We start from the raw sequence: 15,960 nt of genomic DNA on the forward strand, positions 1-15,960 counted from the left end.
AAAGTGTCATTGTATAACGTGTTTTCACTGCGTACATTCAACAAGGTGTCGATGTAGGGATTGTGCTGAGACATCCCACCGGACGTTACTCATGTTAAAGTGTCATTGTATAACGTGTTTTCACTGCGTACATTCAACAAGGTGTCGATGTAGGGATTGTGCTGAGACATGATCTCCTTCACATCCCACCGGACGTTACTCATCTGGTGCAGGATGAAGCTGTAGTCAATCGCCTGAGCTGCAACCGCCTTGTAGATGGGCTTCCTCAATTCCACAGCCATGTTGACAGTCTAAATTAGGAAAGAAAACAAAAAACATCATGCACTAGTTTATTTTTATCTAAGGATATTCAAAATGACGTCATATGTCATTTGAATATCTAGTAATGACTGACTGGAATTAAAGTTGCATATATAGTTTAAAAAACCATGTTATATTAAACTTGAGATCATATGACAAAGAGATTATTACCCTCGTGTGTTTCGGTATCATCAATATCATATATTACGGATAAAAATAATGTTTTATGCTCACCAGAACCTCGCATCTTAAATTATTTAGTCATAATATGTGATACTGACAATATCAAAACACACTCTGGTAATAACCTTTATGTATCATATATTAGCTTGCATATCCAGTGTAATATATATATATATATATATATATATATATATATATATATATATATAAGTTTGCGATATTTTTGAGATAAAAAAACTGTCAGAATTTGATAACTTTGCAAATCAGATGTAAATTAATTGAGGTCACAGCACTACGTTTATTGACATTTAAGCAAATGTACTATGGTGACACTCCATAACTGACGTATGCATTCATTGCCATCATTCAAAAATATTTCAATAGCAACCTTACACTGAAAGCTGTCCAGCATTCAGAAAACAAAAAATATTAAGCACTAGTTTACTTTTATGTACATGTAAGTATATCCAAAATGACGTCATTCAAGTTTGACGTCATTTCCATTCAAAAAGACACTGTGCCACATATTCTTACATCATTTTAATATCTAGTAATGGCAGATTGGAATTAAAGTTGTACACTTACAGTTTACAAAAACATGTTGTATTAAGCTTGAGATTATATGATAAAGAGATTATTACCCTCAAGTGTTTCAGTATTGTCAATATATATTAGGAATAAAAATAATGTATTATGCTTGCATAAGACAATTTTTATTCCTAATATATGATACTGACACTACCAAAAAACATCCTGATAATAACCTCTATATATTACCATATTTTGTTGAATAAAACACAACTTTGTTTTTTTCTAAATCAAAGGGGCAGTTTATATAACAATGCAGTTTACATGTATATATATGTGTCTTTTACTTTCACATAATGATATTGTATAACCTGATTCTGTTAGTATAATGTTCTGTTGTACTAAATAAGTTTAAATCACTGGATTTGCTACGTAACTGGAAGTACAACAATGTCATAAGAAACATGATGCTGAAAGTATGATTTTACTGACATTTTTTATTTAACTGCAATACATAGTACACTTCATACACTATGTATTGCAGTTAAATAAAAAAATGTCAGTAACATCATACTTTGCTAAATACTCAAGATTTGGTTTCCATCCGCTTGATATTGGATATTTGGAATCCATATCAAGCCAACAGAATCCGTTTAGAGATATAAAGATTACCACAGTGCATTATATAGGTCACTTATTAGTGTTTGATTAAATTAAACTGACCACATGGTAACTATAACAAAAGTTATAGTAATATTACACTATCATTGTGATTTTGATGAGATGAGTTTGCAAGAGGTGTGACTGAGTATTGATATGCAGTGTTTGTTAAAAATAAATAAAAACTGCAGCAAAATAACTATAACTGCAGGCGAGGAGGTTAAAACATACACAAACCAAAATGTTTGCAACTACATATAGATTGCAACCATTTTTCGTCAAATCATACCCATGCCAAAATGTACCAATATTTTGGTCAAAACATATACATGCTAGAACTCATTACAATTAATTAACAGGTTTTGGTCTGGATTTGCCAAAACTGACCATTTAACAAGAAGTACATGTAAGTAATGTGCAATTTAATAGCAAAAAAGCTCTTACTAATAATTCAAAATATTTTATACTGCTAAATAACAATGGTCACTGCCTTTAAAAGGTTTGGGTTTTTTTTTTAAATTGTCAAATTCCTATGAAATGCCTACCTGAGAGTAAAACTGCTGAAGAAATGCTTTTTTGGTTGGTGGAATCATACTCTCTAAAAATGGTTGAAGAAATTCAAGTTGCTCTGCTAGATACACCCTAGTATAAAAAGAATAATACTTATTTAAAGCATGTGTACGTTATACACTGTATGAAGAATAAATGCATTAATTAATTAATTGATCAATCAGTAATGGGTGTAGTAATTAATGCTAATTTGCTATAAACTGGTGTACAGCCTGTACAATTGGCATTTTCTCCCTAAGATACATGTAGTAGACTGGTCTGAACATCCCAACAACTAATGGGATGGCTTAAAAATAAATGAAATGGCTTTCAATAAATCCTCTGCTTCCTGTTCCTGTCACATGACTCAACCTTCCTTCTTTCCACTGAGCAGCATCAAACAGGGAAACAGAAGAGTGGAGGCTGGGAGGGTATAAACCTTTGAGGTTAAGCTAAGTATTCATAAAAGAGACAACAATCCAAGTTTTCTACATTTTTGAAAACTTCGCCTGACGTCAAACATATGGCAGCATTCAACAGCAGGTGGATGATTCCATGATCCAAGGCACCATCGTCTTCTCCCTGTAGACCTAAATGGTTCTCACACAACAGAACACAAGAGGAGTACCCAAGTTTACACACAGTGAGTAATCAAGAGAAAGAGGAAGATTTGAGTCTTGATTAGTCGATCCACCACCACCACAAATGCTCGGGCCAAAAACCATGCAACAATATTAGAAATAACATGTGCTAAGGGAGCATCTGTCGGAACAATGAACCAAACAGCTTCAAGATTAGAAAACCAGGAAACTGTTAGCCCATAAAGGTGGCAACAAACAGTAAAAGTCCAAAGTGCAAAAAAGCTCATGTCACCTGACAAAGGACTCATTAGACCAGTGCGAAATGTAGTATAGTGCAGAGAGCAATTGCCAAAGATAAATCCTCACCTGTTGGTTAAAAAGACATATACACCTGGAAAAAAGTATCGCAACACCCAAAACAATCAGGCCTCATATCAAAATTTCAAAATATTTTAAAAGTCTGTTTGTGGGGTCCACAATCATGACCCTTTTGCTACACAATATACTGAGATACGGTCTACACGTGCTACCGCATGCGGGTAGTGAAACGTGCATTACGGGTACCCCGCACTGGGTAAAACACGTGTTCCAAGCCACCATTCTTACTGTTAGAAAACTGAGAAGATTTTGTGAATTAATTGATGTTATTAGAATATGGGGCCTCTCCAACTGTCAGATGCTGTCAGATGGCAGGTTATCGGCATGCGGAATGCGGGTATGTCCCTGAGTGCCATCGCAAGAAATGTTGGCCATCATGCATCCACCATCAGCCGATTGGTCCGGAAACATCAACAAACCAATGACGTTAAGGACCGTAATCGTTCCAGATGACCACGTGTGACAAGTCATAGGGAAGATACCGCCCTTCTGAGACTCACCAGGATTCATCCGTTCATGAGAAGTGGCGTGTTGAAACGAGAATGGCTGCCAAATCGTCGTCTTTCAGACAGAATGGTGCGGAATCGACTCAAGACAGCTGGGTATAGAGCCTGACGACCCGTCCGACGTCCGTTGTTAACCCGTGCTCACATTGCCGCACGGCTGGCCTGGTGTCAACAGCGACGTCCATGGAATTTAGCATCATGGCGGAGAATACACTGGTCGGACGAGAGTCGATTTCTGTTGTTCATGACTGACGGTAGAGCCCGTGTCTGGTGCCAGAGAGGTACAGCTTTTGCCCAAAGGCACATCTTGCAGCAGGTTCTGTTTGGCGGAGGGTCCATAAAGGTGTGGGGTTGCATGTCACACGATTGCAAACTCGACCTTGTAACTGTCAGGCAAAATCTAAACGGACAACGCTACCTCACAGACACCTTGGACACGGTTGTTGTGCTACACTTTGATAATCATCCTTTGAACACAAGGCCAATTTTCATGGATGACAATGCTAGACCGCATCGTGCACGTGTCGTCACTGACTTCCTACACCAGGAAGCAGTCACAACGCTACCCTGGCCTGCCAGGAGTCCAGATTTAAACCCCATAGAGATGATCTGGGACATCATGGGTCGCAGGGTACATGAGAGGGAGCCTCCAGTACAGAATCTGGCGGAACTGGAACAGACTCTGCACCAGGAATGGAACAGAATACCTCAGCGTCAGATGCAACGTCTCGTACAGTCGATGAGGAGGAGGGTACGGGAAGTTATCGCCGTCGTCGGAGGTTACACCCGTTACTGAGGGTCTGGGAAGTCGATTTTGACGAGGGTTCTGGATTTTATTCTGACTGGAAGGGGTTCCACAGGATCTTGATAGAATGTTATGGTTTGTGTACTTGGGTCATTTGTTGAGGACTGGAGGGCAAAATATTGACAGTGACTGCACTTGCGAACTTCACACAACAAAACTTAACAGCACCTCATTTTTTGTAGGTTTTTCATCTTTTTGGGTTCTCAGAATAAAATGCGTGTTTTTGTTTAGTATGTTGTTGAATTTGTAATTTAATTCTTCCCTGAGGTGTATTTCATCCAAAAAGTACACTGGCATGACGTTTTTATTTGTATTTCGCATATGATTGACGATAGCATTTGGCCATTATCGAAAAGTTCAGGGTGTGACATTAACTACAACAAGGATGGCCTGTTTTCACCAGAGCTTAAGCTGCAATGACTGGACCAAGGTGATGGAACCCATCAACATCTTCAGTGGAGACATCTTGAAGATAATCAGTGAAGATGGAGTTAATGGTCCAGAAACAACCTGTTAGTATGTCACTAAGAGGTGTGTTGTAGTGCAGAGACATTGTTGCTGCAAGAGCTCATAACATATGAGGGTTTGAGGCTGAAGGTGGAAGCAAACCTTCACCTTCATAGGCACGAAGAATCATCAATCTGATCCACGTTGACATAGTGTTCTTGGAAATGTCTCTTAAATGATTCTGATTGCAGGAGAAAAAGGTATTTTCTGACCATATCTGAAAGTTCTAGTTCTCTCAATATAATTCTTAATGGCATGAACCAGACACAAAGACAAGTCCTCAACATCATGCGGACTCAACAGGGACGACAGAGCGTGTACAGTATAAGTCTGAGGAGACTGATCTGGCAGCTGATTCTTGGCCATAAAATTCATTAAGAGTTCCAAATTCACTGCCCTTTGTTTCACCATGCTGAAACCGAAATATATCTTTATCAAGAGCATGAATTTCATCAACTCTTGCCACCGTTGCGAATCCCAACAAAAACAGTCTTCCTTAGCCACAATGGTGTTATGAGTAGCAAGTGTAAGTACTGTTGGAATCTCTGAAGCATCCTCGTGAAAGTAGTATTGGTGAAGGGAAGGCATATACATCTATACCTTCCCAACTTATGGTTAGTGCGTCTAAGTACAGAGCTTCTGGATCTGATATCGGCAAGTTGTAAACCTGAAGCATCCAATCCATGGCTTAAGGAGCAGATTGCCTGGACAACGTGCTTGTTAACACATTCGAAACTCTGGGAATGTGCCTTGCTCACAACTTAAGCATAATAATGTCCACTAGATCATAAAGATAATAAGTAAACTCTATTAGACTGCTGGAGTGAGTTTCGTCTTGAGAATTTATATAATCTGCTTCTGTCATATTGTCCGTTGGCACCCTAAGACTTGCATTCATCAAAAGGTTTCACCAATGTCAAACTGCATTGAAGACTGTTTGAAGTTCCAGGTCACCGATATGAAATAATCTTTCATAAGATTAAGAGCGATGACGTTTTAAACTTGTGGACCGCTGACAACAGTCTGAACAACCTGTGGTAGATCGCAGAGAACGGCTGTGTTCAGTAGACCCGTGAGCAGAATGATGCCAATCTGATGAATGCTGCGACTTTTCTTCTCTTAATCTGTGGCCAGAACCCGATGAATCCGAGTGGGTAAGTGTCACATGACCTTCTAATTGTACTGATAGAGCTGTAATGGAAGCCGAAACAGGAGCCGTAATGGAAGCCGAAACAGGAGCCGTAATGGTAACCGTAGCAGGTTTCGTAATCAGTGCCAAAACCACAAACAGTCATAATTGTATCTCTCATCAGTGAAGGTAGCATTATCCTAAGTGTTTCCATTACAGTCTTTGAAGGATGGTGCAACCATCAAAACGAGGGGAACAAGGGTCCAGAACCTTCTGAAACTCGATCTGACCTCTTAGCATGGGCTGACAAAGCTTTGAGGAATTCCTCAAACTTGGCATCTAAAAGACCCAAATAGAAGGAACACTTCGAGTAAGGTAACAAGCAGGACACAACTCGTGTGGATCTTTAGTCTACACTTGGTACACACCTTCATTGATGTTCATGCAACTTTCCTGAATATCTGTTATTATCATTGTTTTACAGTGATTCATGAGTGAATGCAATTACAGCTGTATATATTCCATGAAGCTCTATCCTGTGCAAGTTTAGGTTTTCTAAGCTAGTCTTGGGAGTGGCAGACCTAATACAGGCGGTGCAAGAGGGACAACACATCCTATTACATATCTCCTAGGTGAGTGGCATTACTCCTAAGAATGAGCACCTAATAGTGGATCATGGAAGCAAGATTTTGCCTACTGTCCTTTCCACTGCCTTGTGCAGAGATATGGTTTTGATATCGGAATACAGTTTGGGTGTTCAGATTAAGCCATAATAAAATGATGTAAATAAACAAACAGAATAGTAGGAAGTAAAAAAACTCCCTATTAAACAAGAACATAATCGCCATTAAGAATCACAACTGAAGTAAAAAGTTGAAAAAATAACACTTACAAAAATTAAGCAAATAAAACTACAATAAGCAAGAATAAATGTGGTAGAAACTAATCCATATTAAAAAAACCCATTTATTAACCAACAGAAAAACCACAGTGGTTTAGATTTTACCAGAGTAACGAAAAGACTTCTGAAGTGTGTAAGTGAAGAAGAAAAGGAAAGGAAATGTTTTATTTAAGGATGCACTCAACACATTTTATTTACGGTTATATGGCATTGGACATATGGTTTAGGACCATACAGATATTGAAAGTAAACCCGCTGTCGCCACTACATGGGCTACTCTTTTTGATTAACAGCAAGGGATCTTTTATATGCACCATCCCACAGACAGGATAGCACATACCACTTGTGGTGCACTGGCTGGAACGAGAAATAGCCCAATGAACCCACTGACGGGGATCGATCCCAGACTGACCGCGCAGCAAGCGAGTACTGTACCACTGAGCTATGTCCCGCTCCCCCAAGAAAAAGGAAGCTTCAGTCAAGATTTTAAGCCATCCCATTGGTTGTTGGGATGTTTGGCCCAGTCTACTATCTTAGAGGGCAACTGCACTTTATTTGAGGTCAGGCAATGTTGAAAAGAAAATAATTTACATACAGAGATATGACAATGACTTTGGACCCAAAAATCCACACAAAACTATGCAATGTCTTGAAAAATAAAAGGTAATTATAAGTTTGTCATCAAAGAACAAGAATAGGAACCATTTTCGGCCAGCATTACAATGTGGAATTCCAGAAAAATCCATAGATACTTCATCCACAACAATAATACTGTAAAAATGAGACAAAGAAAGCTAAAGGCAAATAAAATATGGCCGATGTAAATCAAGTTTAAAGTCTGTTTTGTTTAACGATACAACTAGAGCACATTGATTTATTAATCATCGGCTATTGGATGTCAAGCATTTGCCAATGGTAATTTGACATATAGTCTTACAGAGGAAACCTGCTACATTTTTTCATTAGTAGCAAGGGATCTTTAGAAGCACCATCCCACAAACAGGATAGCACATACCACAGCCTTTGATAAACCAGTCATTGTGCACTGGCTGCAATGAGAGATAGCCCAATGGGCCCACGAACAGGAATCGATCCCAGACCAACCGTGCATCAAGCGAGTGCTTTACCACTGGGCTACATCCCGCCCCTTTTGATGTAAATCACTTACAATGATTCAGTTGCCACGACCCGCTCTGCCAAGCCAAACAGCCGATTGGGTGAATGCAGATCTACAATAGGTGACATCGTTGCTGGTGGCACTCTGTCCTACAAAGAAGAATACATGAACATCTTACTGAGAATCAGTTGGAATTTCATTATTGATCATTGCTTATAATCAGATGGTACCAACCAATCAACTTTCATTTACCCAACTGGTTAGAATTATATGAACTCAAGAAGGATTTGAATTATTAAAACTATGCACCTATTGTCATGTTAACATGAACAGACCCTAAAAATCACCCATTTTACCTGCAATATGTTATTCAGTATCAGTTTTCTTTACTTACATATGAAAACAAACACACATTCCAGCATATTTATAGCAATACCATAAATCTAAACTGTTTGAACAAATACAGTTAACATTTTCCGTGATAATCGATTATCAATTTTTATAATTGATCATGACACTGGAATAACACAAGCGATCACTGGAAGATCACTAATATTTTATCAAACGTTAACAACACAACCATTCAAAAGAACTCAAAGACATATACCTAAATAGGTACATGTACATGAAACACCCGTCAAAAGTAGGTCATGGTGGCCTAATTATGCTACATTTGTATGCAACACAACAACATCCAAAGTTGTACTTGCATGCAATGTTTGATAAGGATGAATAGATAATAATGCATACAAATTAGCAATTGGCTATTTGGCAATAGACTGCGTGATCCCTGGTCAAATTGTTATACAAGGTTTAAGCAGGACCCAAAAATTATTGACAATTTTGTGAATATTATCAGAATTATGTTTTAGCCAAATTTAACTTTCATTTACTCAAAGCAAAATGAAAGTTCATCTATAAGATGTTATGTTCTATTGTTCTATAGTTTATTGTACTAGTTTTGTTTTACTGCAGCTGCACAAAATGTGTGTAAATCACCTCTATGTATTGTTGTATGGTCATCCAAGTGTAAATAAAGTTCTGTTGTGTTCGGTGACAAGTGATACAGAATTTTCACATTCAATTTAGCTTTGGGTGAGTAATAAAATATATTTGTCAGATTCAACATGAATTCACATTTGGCAAATGACAGCTTAAACACTGGTTGTGACAATCACTGTTGTGTTGGATGTCCCTCCACATGGCCAGATTCCCCCACACTAAAACAAATACTGTTGTGTGTTGGATGTCCCTCCACAAGCCCAGATTCCCCCACACTAAAACAAATACTGTTGTGTGTTGCATGTCCCTCCACAAGCCCAGAGTCCCCCACACTAAAACAATCACTGTTGTGTGTTGGATGTCCCTCCACATGGCCAGATTCCCCCACACTAAAACAAATACTGTTGTGTGTTGGATGTCCCTCCACATGGCCAGATTCCCCCACACTAAAACAATCACTGTTGTGTGTTGGATGTCCCTCCACAAGCCCAGATTCCCACACTAAAACAATCACTATTGTGTGTTGGATGTCCCTCCACAAGCCCAGATTCCCCCACACTAAAACAATCACTGTTGTGTGTTGGATGTCCCTCCACATGGCCAGATTCCCCCACACTAAAACAAATACTGTTGTGTGTTGGATGTCCCTCCACAAGCCCAGATTCCTCCAAACTAAAACAAATACTGTTGTGTTGGATGTCCCTCCACAAGCCCAGATTCCCCCACACTAAAACAAATACTGTTGTGTGTTGGATGTCCCTCCAAAAGCCCAGATCCCCCCACACTAAAACAAATGCTGTTGTGTGTTGGATGTCCCTCCACAAGCCCAGATTCCCCCACACTAAAACAAATGCTGTTGTGTGTTGGATGTCCCTCCACAAGCCCAGATTCCCCCACACTAAAACAAATACTGTTGTGTGTTGGATGTCCCTCCAAAAGCGTAGATTCCTAAACTAAAATAAATACTGTTGTGTGTTGGATGTCCCTCCAAAAGCCCAGATTCCCCCACACTAAAACAAATACTTTTGTGTGTTGGACGTTCCTCCACAAGCGCAGATTCCCACACTAAAACAATCACTATTGTGTGTTGGATGTCCCTCCACAAGCCCAGATTCCCCCACACTAAAACAATCACTGTTGTGTGTTGGATGTCCCTCCAAAAGCCCAGATTCCCACACTAAAACACATACTGTTGTGTGTTGGATGTCCCTCCAAAAGCCCAGATTCCCCCATACTAAAACAAATACTTTTGTGTGTTGGACGTTCCTCCACAAGCCCAGATTCCTACACTAAAGCAATCACTATTGTGTGTTGGATGTCCCTCCACAAGCCCAGATTCCCCGACACTAAAACAAATACTGTTGTGTGTTGGATGTCCCTCCACAAGCCCAGATTCCCCCACACTAAAACAATCACTGTTGTTTGTTGGATGTCACTCCACAAGCCCAGATTCCCCCACACTAAAACAAATACTGTTGTGTGTTGGATGTCCCTCCACAAGCCCAGATTCCCCCACACTAAAACAAATAATGTTGTGTGTTGGATGTCCCTCCACAAGCCCAGATTCCCCCACACTAAAACAAATACTGTTGTGTGTTGGATGTTCCTCCACAAGCCCAGATTCCCCCACACTAAAACAATCACTGTTGTGTGTTGGACGTTCCTCCACATGTCCCTCCAAAAACCCAGATCCCCCCACACTAAAACAAATACTTTTGTGTGTTGGACGTTCCTCCACAAACCCAGATTCCCACACTAAAACAATCACTGTTGTGTGTTGGATGTCCCTCCACAAGCCCAGAATCCCCCACACTAAAACAAATACTGTTGTGTGTTGGATGTCCATCCACAAGCCCAGATTCCCCCACACTAAAACAAATACTGTTGTGTGTTGGATGTCCCTCCACAAGCCCAGATTCCCCCACACTAAAACAAACACTGTTGTGTTTTGGATGTCCCTCCACATGCCCAGATTCCCCCACACTAAAACAATCACTGTTGTGTGTTGGATGTCCCTCCACAAGCCCAGATTCCCCCACACTAAAACAATCACTGTTGTGTGTTGGACGTTCCTCCACAAGCCCAGATTCCCACACTAAAGCAATCACTATTGTGTGTTGGATGTCCCTCCACAAGCCCAGATTCCCCCACACTAAAACAAATACTGTTGTGTGTTGGATGTCCCTCCACAAGCCCAGATTCCCACACACTAAAACAATCACTGTTGTGTGTTGGATGTCACTCCACAAGCCCAGATTCCCCCACACTAAAACAAATACTGTTGTGTGTTGGATGTCCCTCCACAAGCCCAGATTCCCACACTAAAACAAATACTGTTGTGTGTTGGATGTCCCTCCACAAGCCCAGATTCCCCCACACTAAAACAAATACTGTTGTGTGTTGGATGTCCCTCCAAAAGCCCAGATTCCCACACTAAAACAAATACTGTTGTGTGTTGGATGTCCCTCCAAAAACCCAGATCCCCCCACACTAAAACAAATACTTTTGTGTGTTGGACGTTCCTCCACAAGCCCAGATTCCCACACTAAAACAATCACTGTTGTGTGTTGGATGTCCCTCCGCAAGCCCAGATTCCCCCACACTAAAACAAATACTGTTGTGTGTTGGATGTCCGTCCACAAGCCCAGATTCCCCCACACTAAAACAAAGACTGTTGTGTGTTGGATGTCCCTCCACAAGCCCAGATTCCCCCACACTAAAACAATCACTGTTGTGTGTTGGATGTCCCTCCACAAGCCTAGATTCCCCCACACTAAAACAATCACTGTTGTGTGTTGGATGTCCCTCCACAAGCCCAGATTCCCCCACACTAAAACAAATACTTTTGTGTGTTGGATGTCCCTGCACAAGCCCAGATTCCCCCACACTAAAACAAATACTTTTGTGTGTTGGACGTTCCTCCAAAAGCCCAGATTCCCAAACTAAAACAATCACTATTGTGTGTCGGATGTCCCTCCACAAGCCCAGATTCCCCCACACTAAAACAAATACTGTTGTGTGTTGGATGTCCCTTCAAAAGCCCAGATTCCCACACTAAAACAAATACTGTTGTGTGTTCGATGTCCCTCCAAAAGCCCAGATTCCCACACTAAAACAAATACTGTTGTGTGTTCGATGTCCCTCCAAAAGCCCAGATTCCCACACTAAAACAAATACTGTTGTGTGTTCGATGTCCCTCCAAAAGCCCAGATTCCCCCACACTAAAACAAATACTGTTGTGTGTTGGACGTCCCTCCACCAGCCCAGAGTCCCCCACACTAAAACAAATACTGTTGTGTGTTGGATGTCCCTCCACAAGCCCAGATTCCCACACTAAAACAAATACTGTTGTGTGTTCGATGTCCCTCCAAAAGCCCAGATTCCCCCACACTAAAACAATCACTGTTGTGTGTTGGACGTCCCTCCACCAGCCCAGATTCCCCCACACTAAAACAAATACTGTTGTGTGTTGGATGTCCCTCCACAAGCCCAGATTCCCCCACACTAAAACAAATACTGTTGTGTGTTGGATGTCCCTCCACAAGCCCAGATTCCCCTACACTAAAATAAATACTGTTGTGTGTTAGATGTCCCTCCACAAGCTCAGATTCCCCCACACTAAAACAAATACGGTTGTGTGTTGGATGTCCCTCCACAAGCCCAGATTCCCCCACACTAAAACAATCACTGTTGTGTTTTGGATGTGCCTCCACAAGCCCAGATTCCCCCACACTAAAACAAATACTGTTGTGTGTTGGATGTCCCTCCAAAAGCCCAGATCCCCCCACACTAAAACAAATACTTTTGTGTGTTGGACATTCCTCCAAAAGCCCAGATTCCCACACTAAAACAATCACTGTTGTGTGTTGGATGTCCCTCCACAAGCCCAGATTCCACCACACTAAAACAAATACTGTTGTGTGTTGGATGTCCCTCCACAAGCCCAGATTCCACCACACTAAAACAAATACTGTTGTGTGTTGGATGTCCCTCCACAAGCCCAGATTCCCCCACACTAAAACAAATACTGTTGTGTGTTGGATGTCCCTCCACAAGCCCAGATTCCCCCACACTAAAACAAATACTGTTGTGTGTTGGATGTCCCTCCACAAGCCTAGATTCCCCCACACTAAAACAAATACTTTTGTGTGTTGGACGTTCCTCCACAAGCCCAGATTCCCCCATTAAAACAATCACTGTTGTGTGTTTGATGTTCCTCCACAAGCCCAGATTCCCTCACTAAAACAAATACGGTTGTGTGTTGGATGTCCCTCCACAAGCCCTGATTTCCCCACTAAAAGAATCACTGTTGTGTGTTGGATGTTCCTCCACAAGCCCAGATTCACCCACTAAAACAAATACTGTTGTGTGTTGGATGTCCCTCCAGAAGCCCAGATTCCTCCAAACTAAAACAATCACTGTTGTGTGTTTGATGTCCCTCCACAAGCTCAGATTTCCGCACTAAAACAATCACTGTTGTGTGTTGAATGTCCCTCCAAAAGCCCAGATTCCCAAACTAAAACAAACACTGTTGTGTGTTGGATGTCCCTCCACAAGCCCAGATTCCCCCACTAAAACAAATACTGTTGTGTGTTGGATGTCCCTCCACAAGCCTAGATTCCCCCACACTAAAACAAATACTTTTGTGTGTTGGACGTTCCTCCACAAGCCCAGATTCCCCCATTAAAACAATCACTGTTGTGTGTTTGATGTTCCTCCACAAGCCCAGATTCCCTCACTAAAACAAATACGGTTGTGTGTTGGATGTCCCTCCACAAGCCCTGATTTCCCCACTAAAAGAATCACTGTTGTGTGTTGGATGTTCCTCCACAAGCCCAGATTCACCCACTAAAACAAATACTGTTGTGTGTTGGATGTCCCTCCAGAAGCCCAGATTCCTCCAAACTAAAACAATCACTGCTGTGTGTTTGATGTCCCTCCACAAGCTCAGATTTCCGCACTAAAACAATCACTGTTGTGTGTTGAATGTCGCTCCAAAAGCCCAGATTCCCAAACTAAAACAAACACTGTTGTGTGTTGGATGTCCCTCCACAAGCCCAAATTCCCCCACTAAAACAAATACTGTTGTGTGTTGGATGTTCCTCCACAAGCCCAGATTTCTCCACACTAAAATAAATACTGCATATAAAGATGAACGCTCACTCTGTGTTCTGTCATCTCGGTAACCATGCTTCCACTTTCAGGAGATGAAGCAATCATGTTGTCACGGATACGTTGGAGTGTTGCACTAAGCCGGTTGTTGACAGACTTGTCACTTGACACACTCTAAAAATAAATGAATAAAAACTTGGAAGAATGGAAATTTATACAATACTACTTTATTTAAGTGTATCTTTACATATATTTTCTGGACCAATGGAAGTAGTTTGTTTGTTTAATGACACCACTAGAGCACATTGATATATTAATCATTAGCTATTGGAAGTCAAACAATTGGTAATTTTGACAGTCTTACACAGAAAACCTGCTACATTTTCCCATTAGTAGCAAGGAACTCTTATATGCACCATCCCACAGACAAGATAGCACATACCACAGCCTTTGATATACTAGTCATGGTGCACAGTGCCTGGAATTAGAAATAGTCCAATGGGCCTACTGACAGGGATCGATCCCAAACTGACCACACATCAAGACGCCACAGAGACAAACACCAGACAATTCAATATCAGCTGACGAATGTGATAGTGGAGGTAAACCTTCTATTTAAATTAAAAAGATTTTAATATAAATTCAAAAATTCTAAAATGTCTATTAGTTCCCCAAAGAATCATAGTACCATGTCGCAAAAACTATAAGATCAAAACTCCAGGAGAAGACCGACTTTTAAATATTCATTGATAAATTTTTATTTAAAATTTTATTAAAATTCTAAAATCCTAAATTTACAAAATATCTCTCTATTGGTTTGTGAAGACTTACTAATACTGCATTTCAGAACTATCCAATGAAAACTCAACTGGCACACATAAAGTTTGAAAAATAACCTTTATGACAAGTGATATCAACCTTCTGGATACTGCAGGCAAGATATCTCATTCAATGTCATGCAATTCAACAGACTGTACACTGTATACAAAGAATAGATTAATCGAGCCTAAGGTGGATTTCGTTAGATTTAGAGCTAACAAGCATTTTTAGAGTACTGCTAAAGCAATACATGTCCCCTACCGGGCCCAACAATTTCCTAAATTCAAGGGCCATAACTCTGAAAAGTTACCACTAAACTTCAACTTGATAATAATATGTAAAGCTATATACAAATGATAAAGCTATATAAAAAATTTCATCTTGATATTGCAAAAATCCAGAATTTTGTTTTCACATCTTCAAGTTCAAGAGCTGTAACTGTGTTAAAAATGGGTATGAAAGTCAAACTTGATCTGTAACAGTATGTGATAAACCTATACACAAAATTTCAGCTCAATATCTAAAGGTCTTCTGAAAAAAAAGTCTGAAAAACAAATGTTCACATCTCCTATGTTCAAGGGCTATAACTCCATCAAAAATGGGTAAATCGTCATGAAAGTCAAACTTGATTTGTAACAGTACATGATGAAACTATACACCAAATTTCAGGTCAATATCTCAAAGCCTTCTGCAAAAAACATCCGGAAAACATATGTGGGACAGATGGATGGACAGACGGACGGACATGAAACATATTGTCCCCTCCAGTTGGACCGGTAGGGGACTAAAAAAGCAGAAAGGAAGATACAATTGAGACTATAGACCATACTTACAGTATCTGTTCCAAAAAATGCATGTACCTAAAATAAAAAATGTAAAGTTT

The 15,960-nt window shown here is 40.3% G+C and overlaps 1 protein-coding gene across 1 annotated transcript in view; it reads right to left on the reverse strand.

The window, feature by feature from the left end:
* Nucleotides 1-15,960, reverse strand: part of LOC121381930 (syndetin-like) — a 52,494-nt gene that overhangs the window by 5,592 nt on the left and 30,942 nt on the right. Inside the window, exons 19-23 of the mRNA XM_041511355.1 lie at nt 15,911-15,937; nt 14,310-14,432; nt 8,196-8,293; nt 2,217-2,313; nt 132-290 (exon numbers count right to left, since the gene is read on the reverse strand). Of these exons, the coding sequence (XP_041367289.1) occupies nt 132-290; nt 2,217-2,313; nt 8,196-8,293; nt 14,310-14,432; nt 15,911-15,937 (504 nt within the window). The remainder of the gene's footprint in view (nt 1-131; nt 291-2,216; nt 2,314-8,195; nt 8,294-14,309; nt 14,433-15,910; nt 15,938-15,960) is intronic.

The sequence above is a fragment of the Gigantopelta aegis genome, chromosome 9 (genome assembly GCF_016097555.1).
Source record: "Gigantopelta aegis isolate Gae_Host chromosome 9, Gae_host_genome, whole genome shotgun sequence".
NCBI lineage: Eukaryota > Metazoa > Mollusca > Gastropoda > Neomphalida > Peltospiridae > Gigantopelta > Gigantopelta aegis.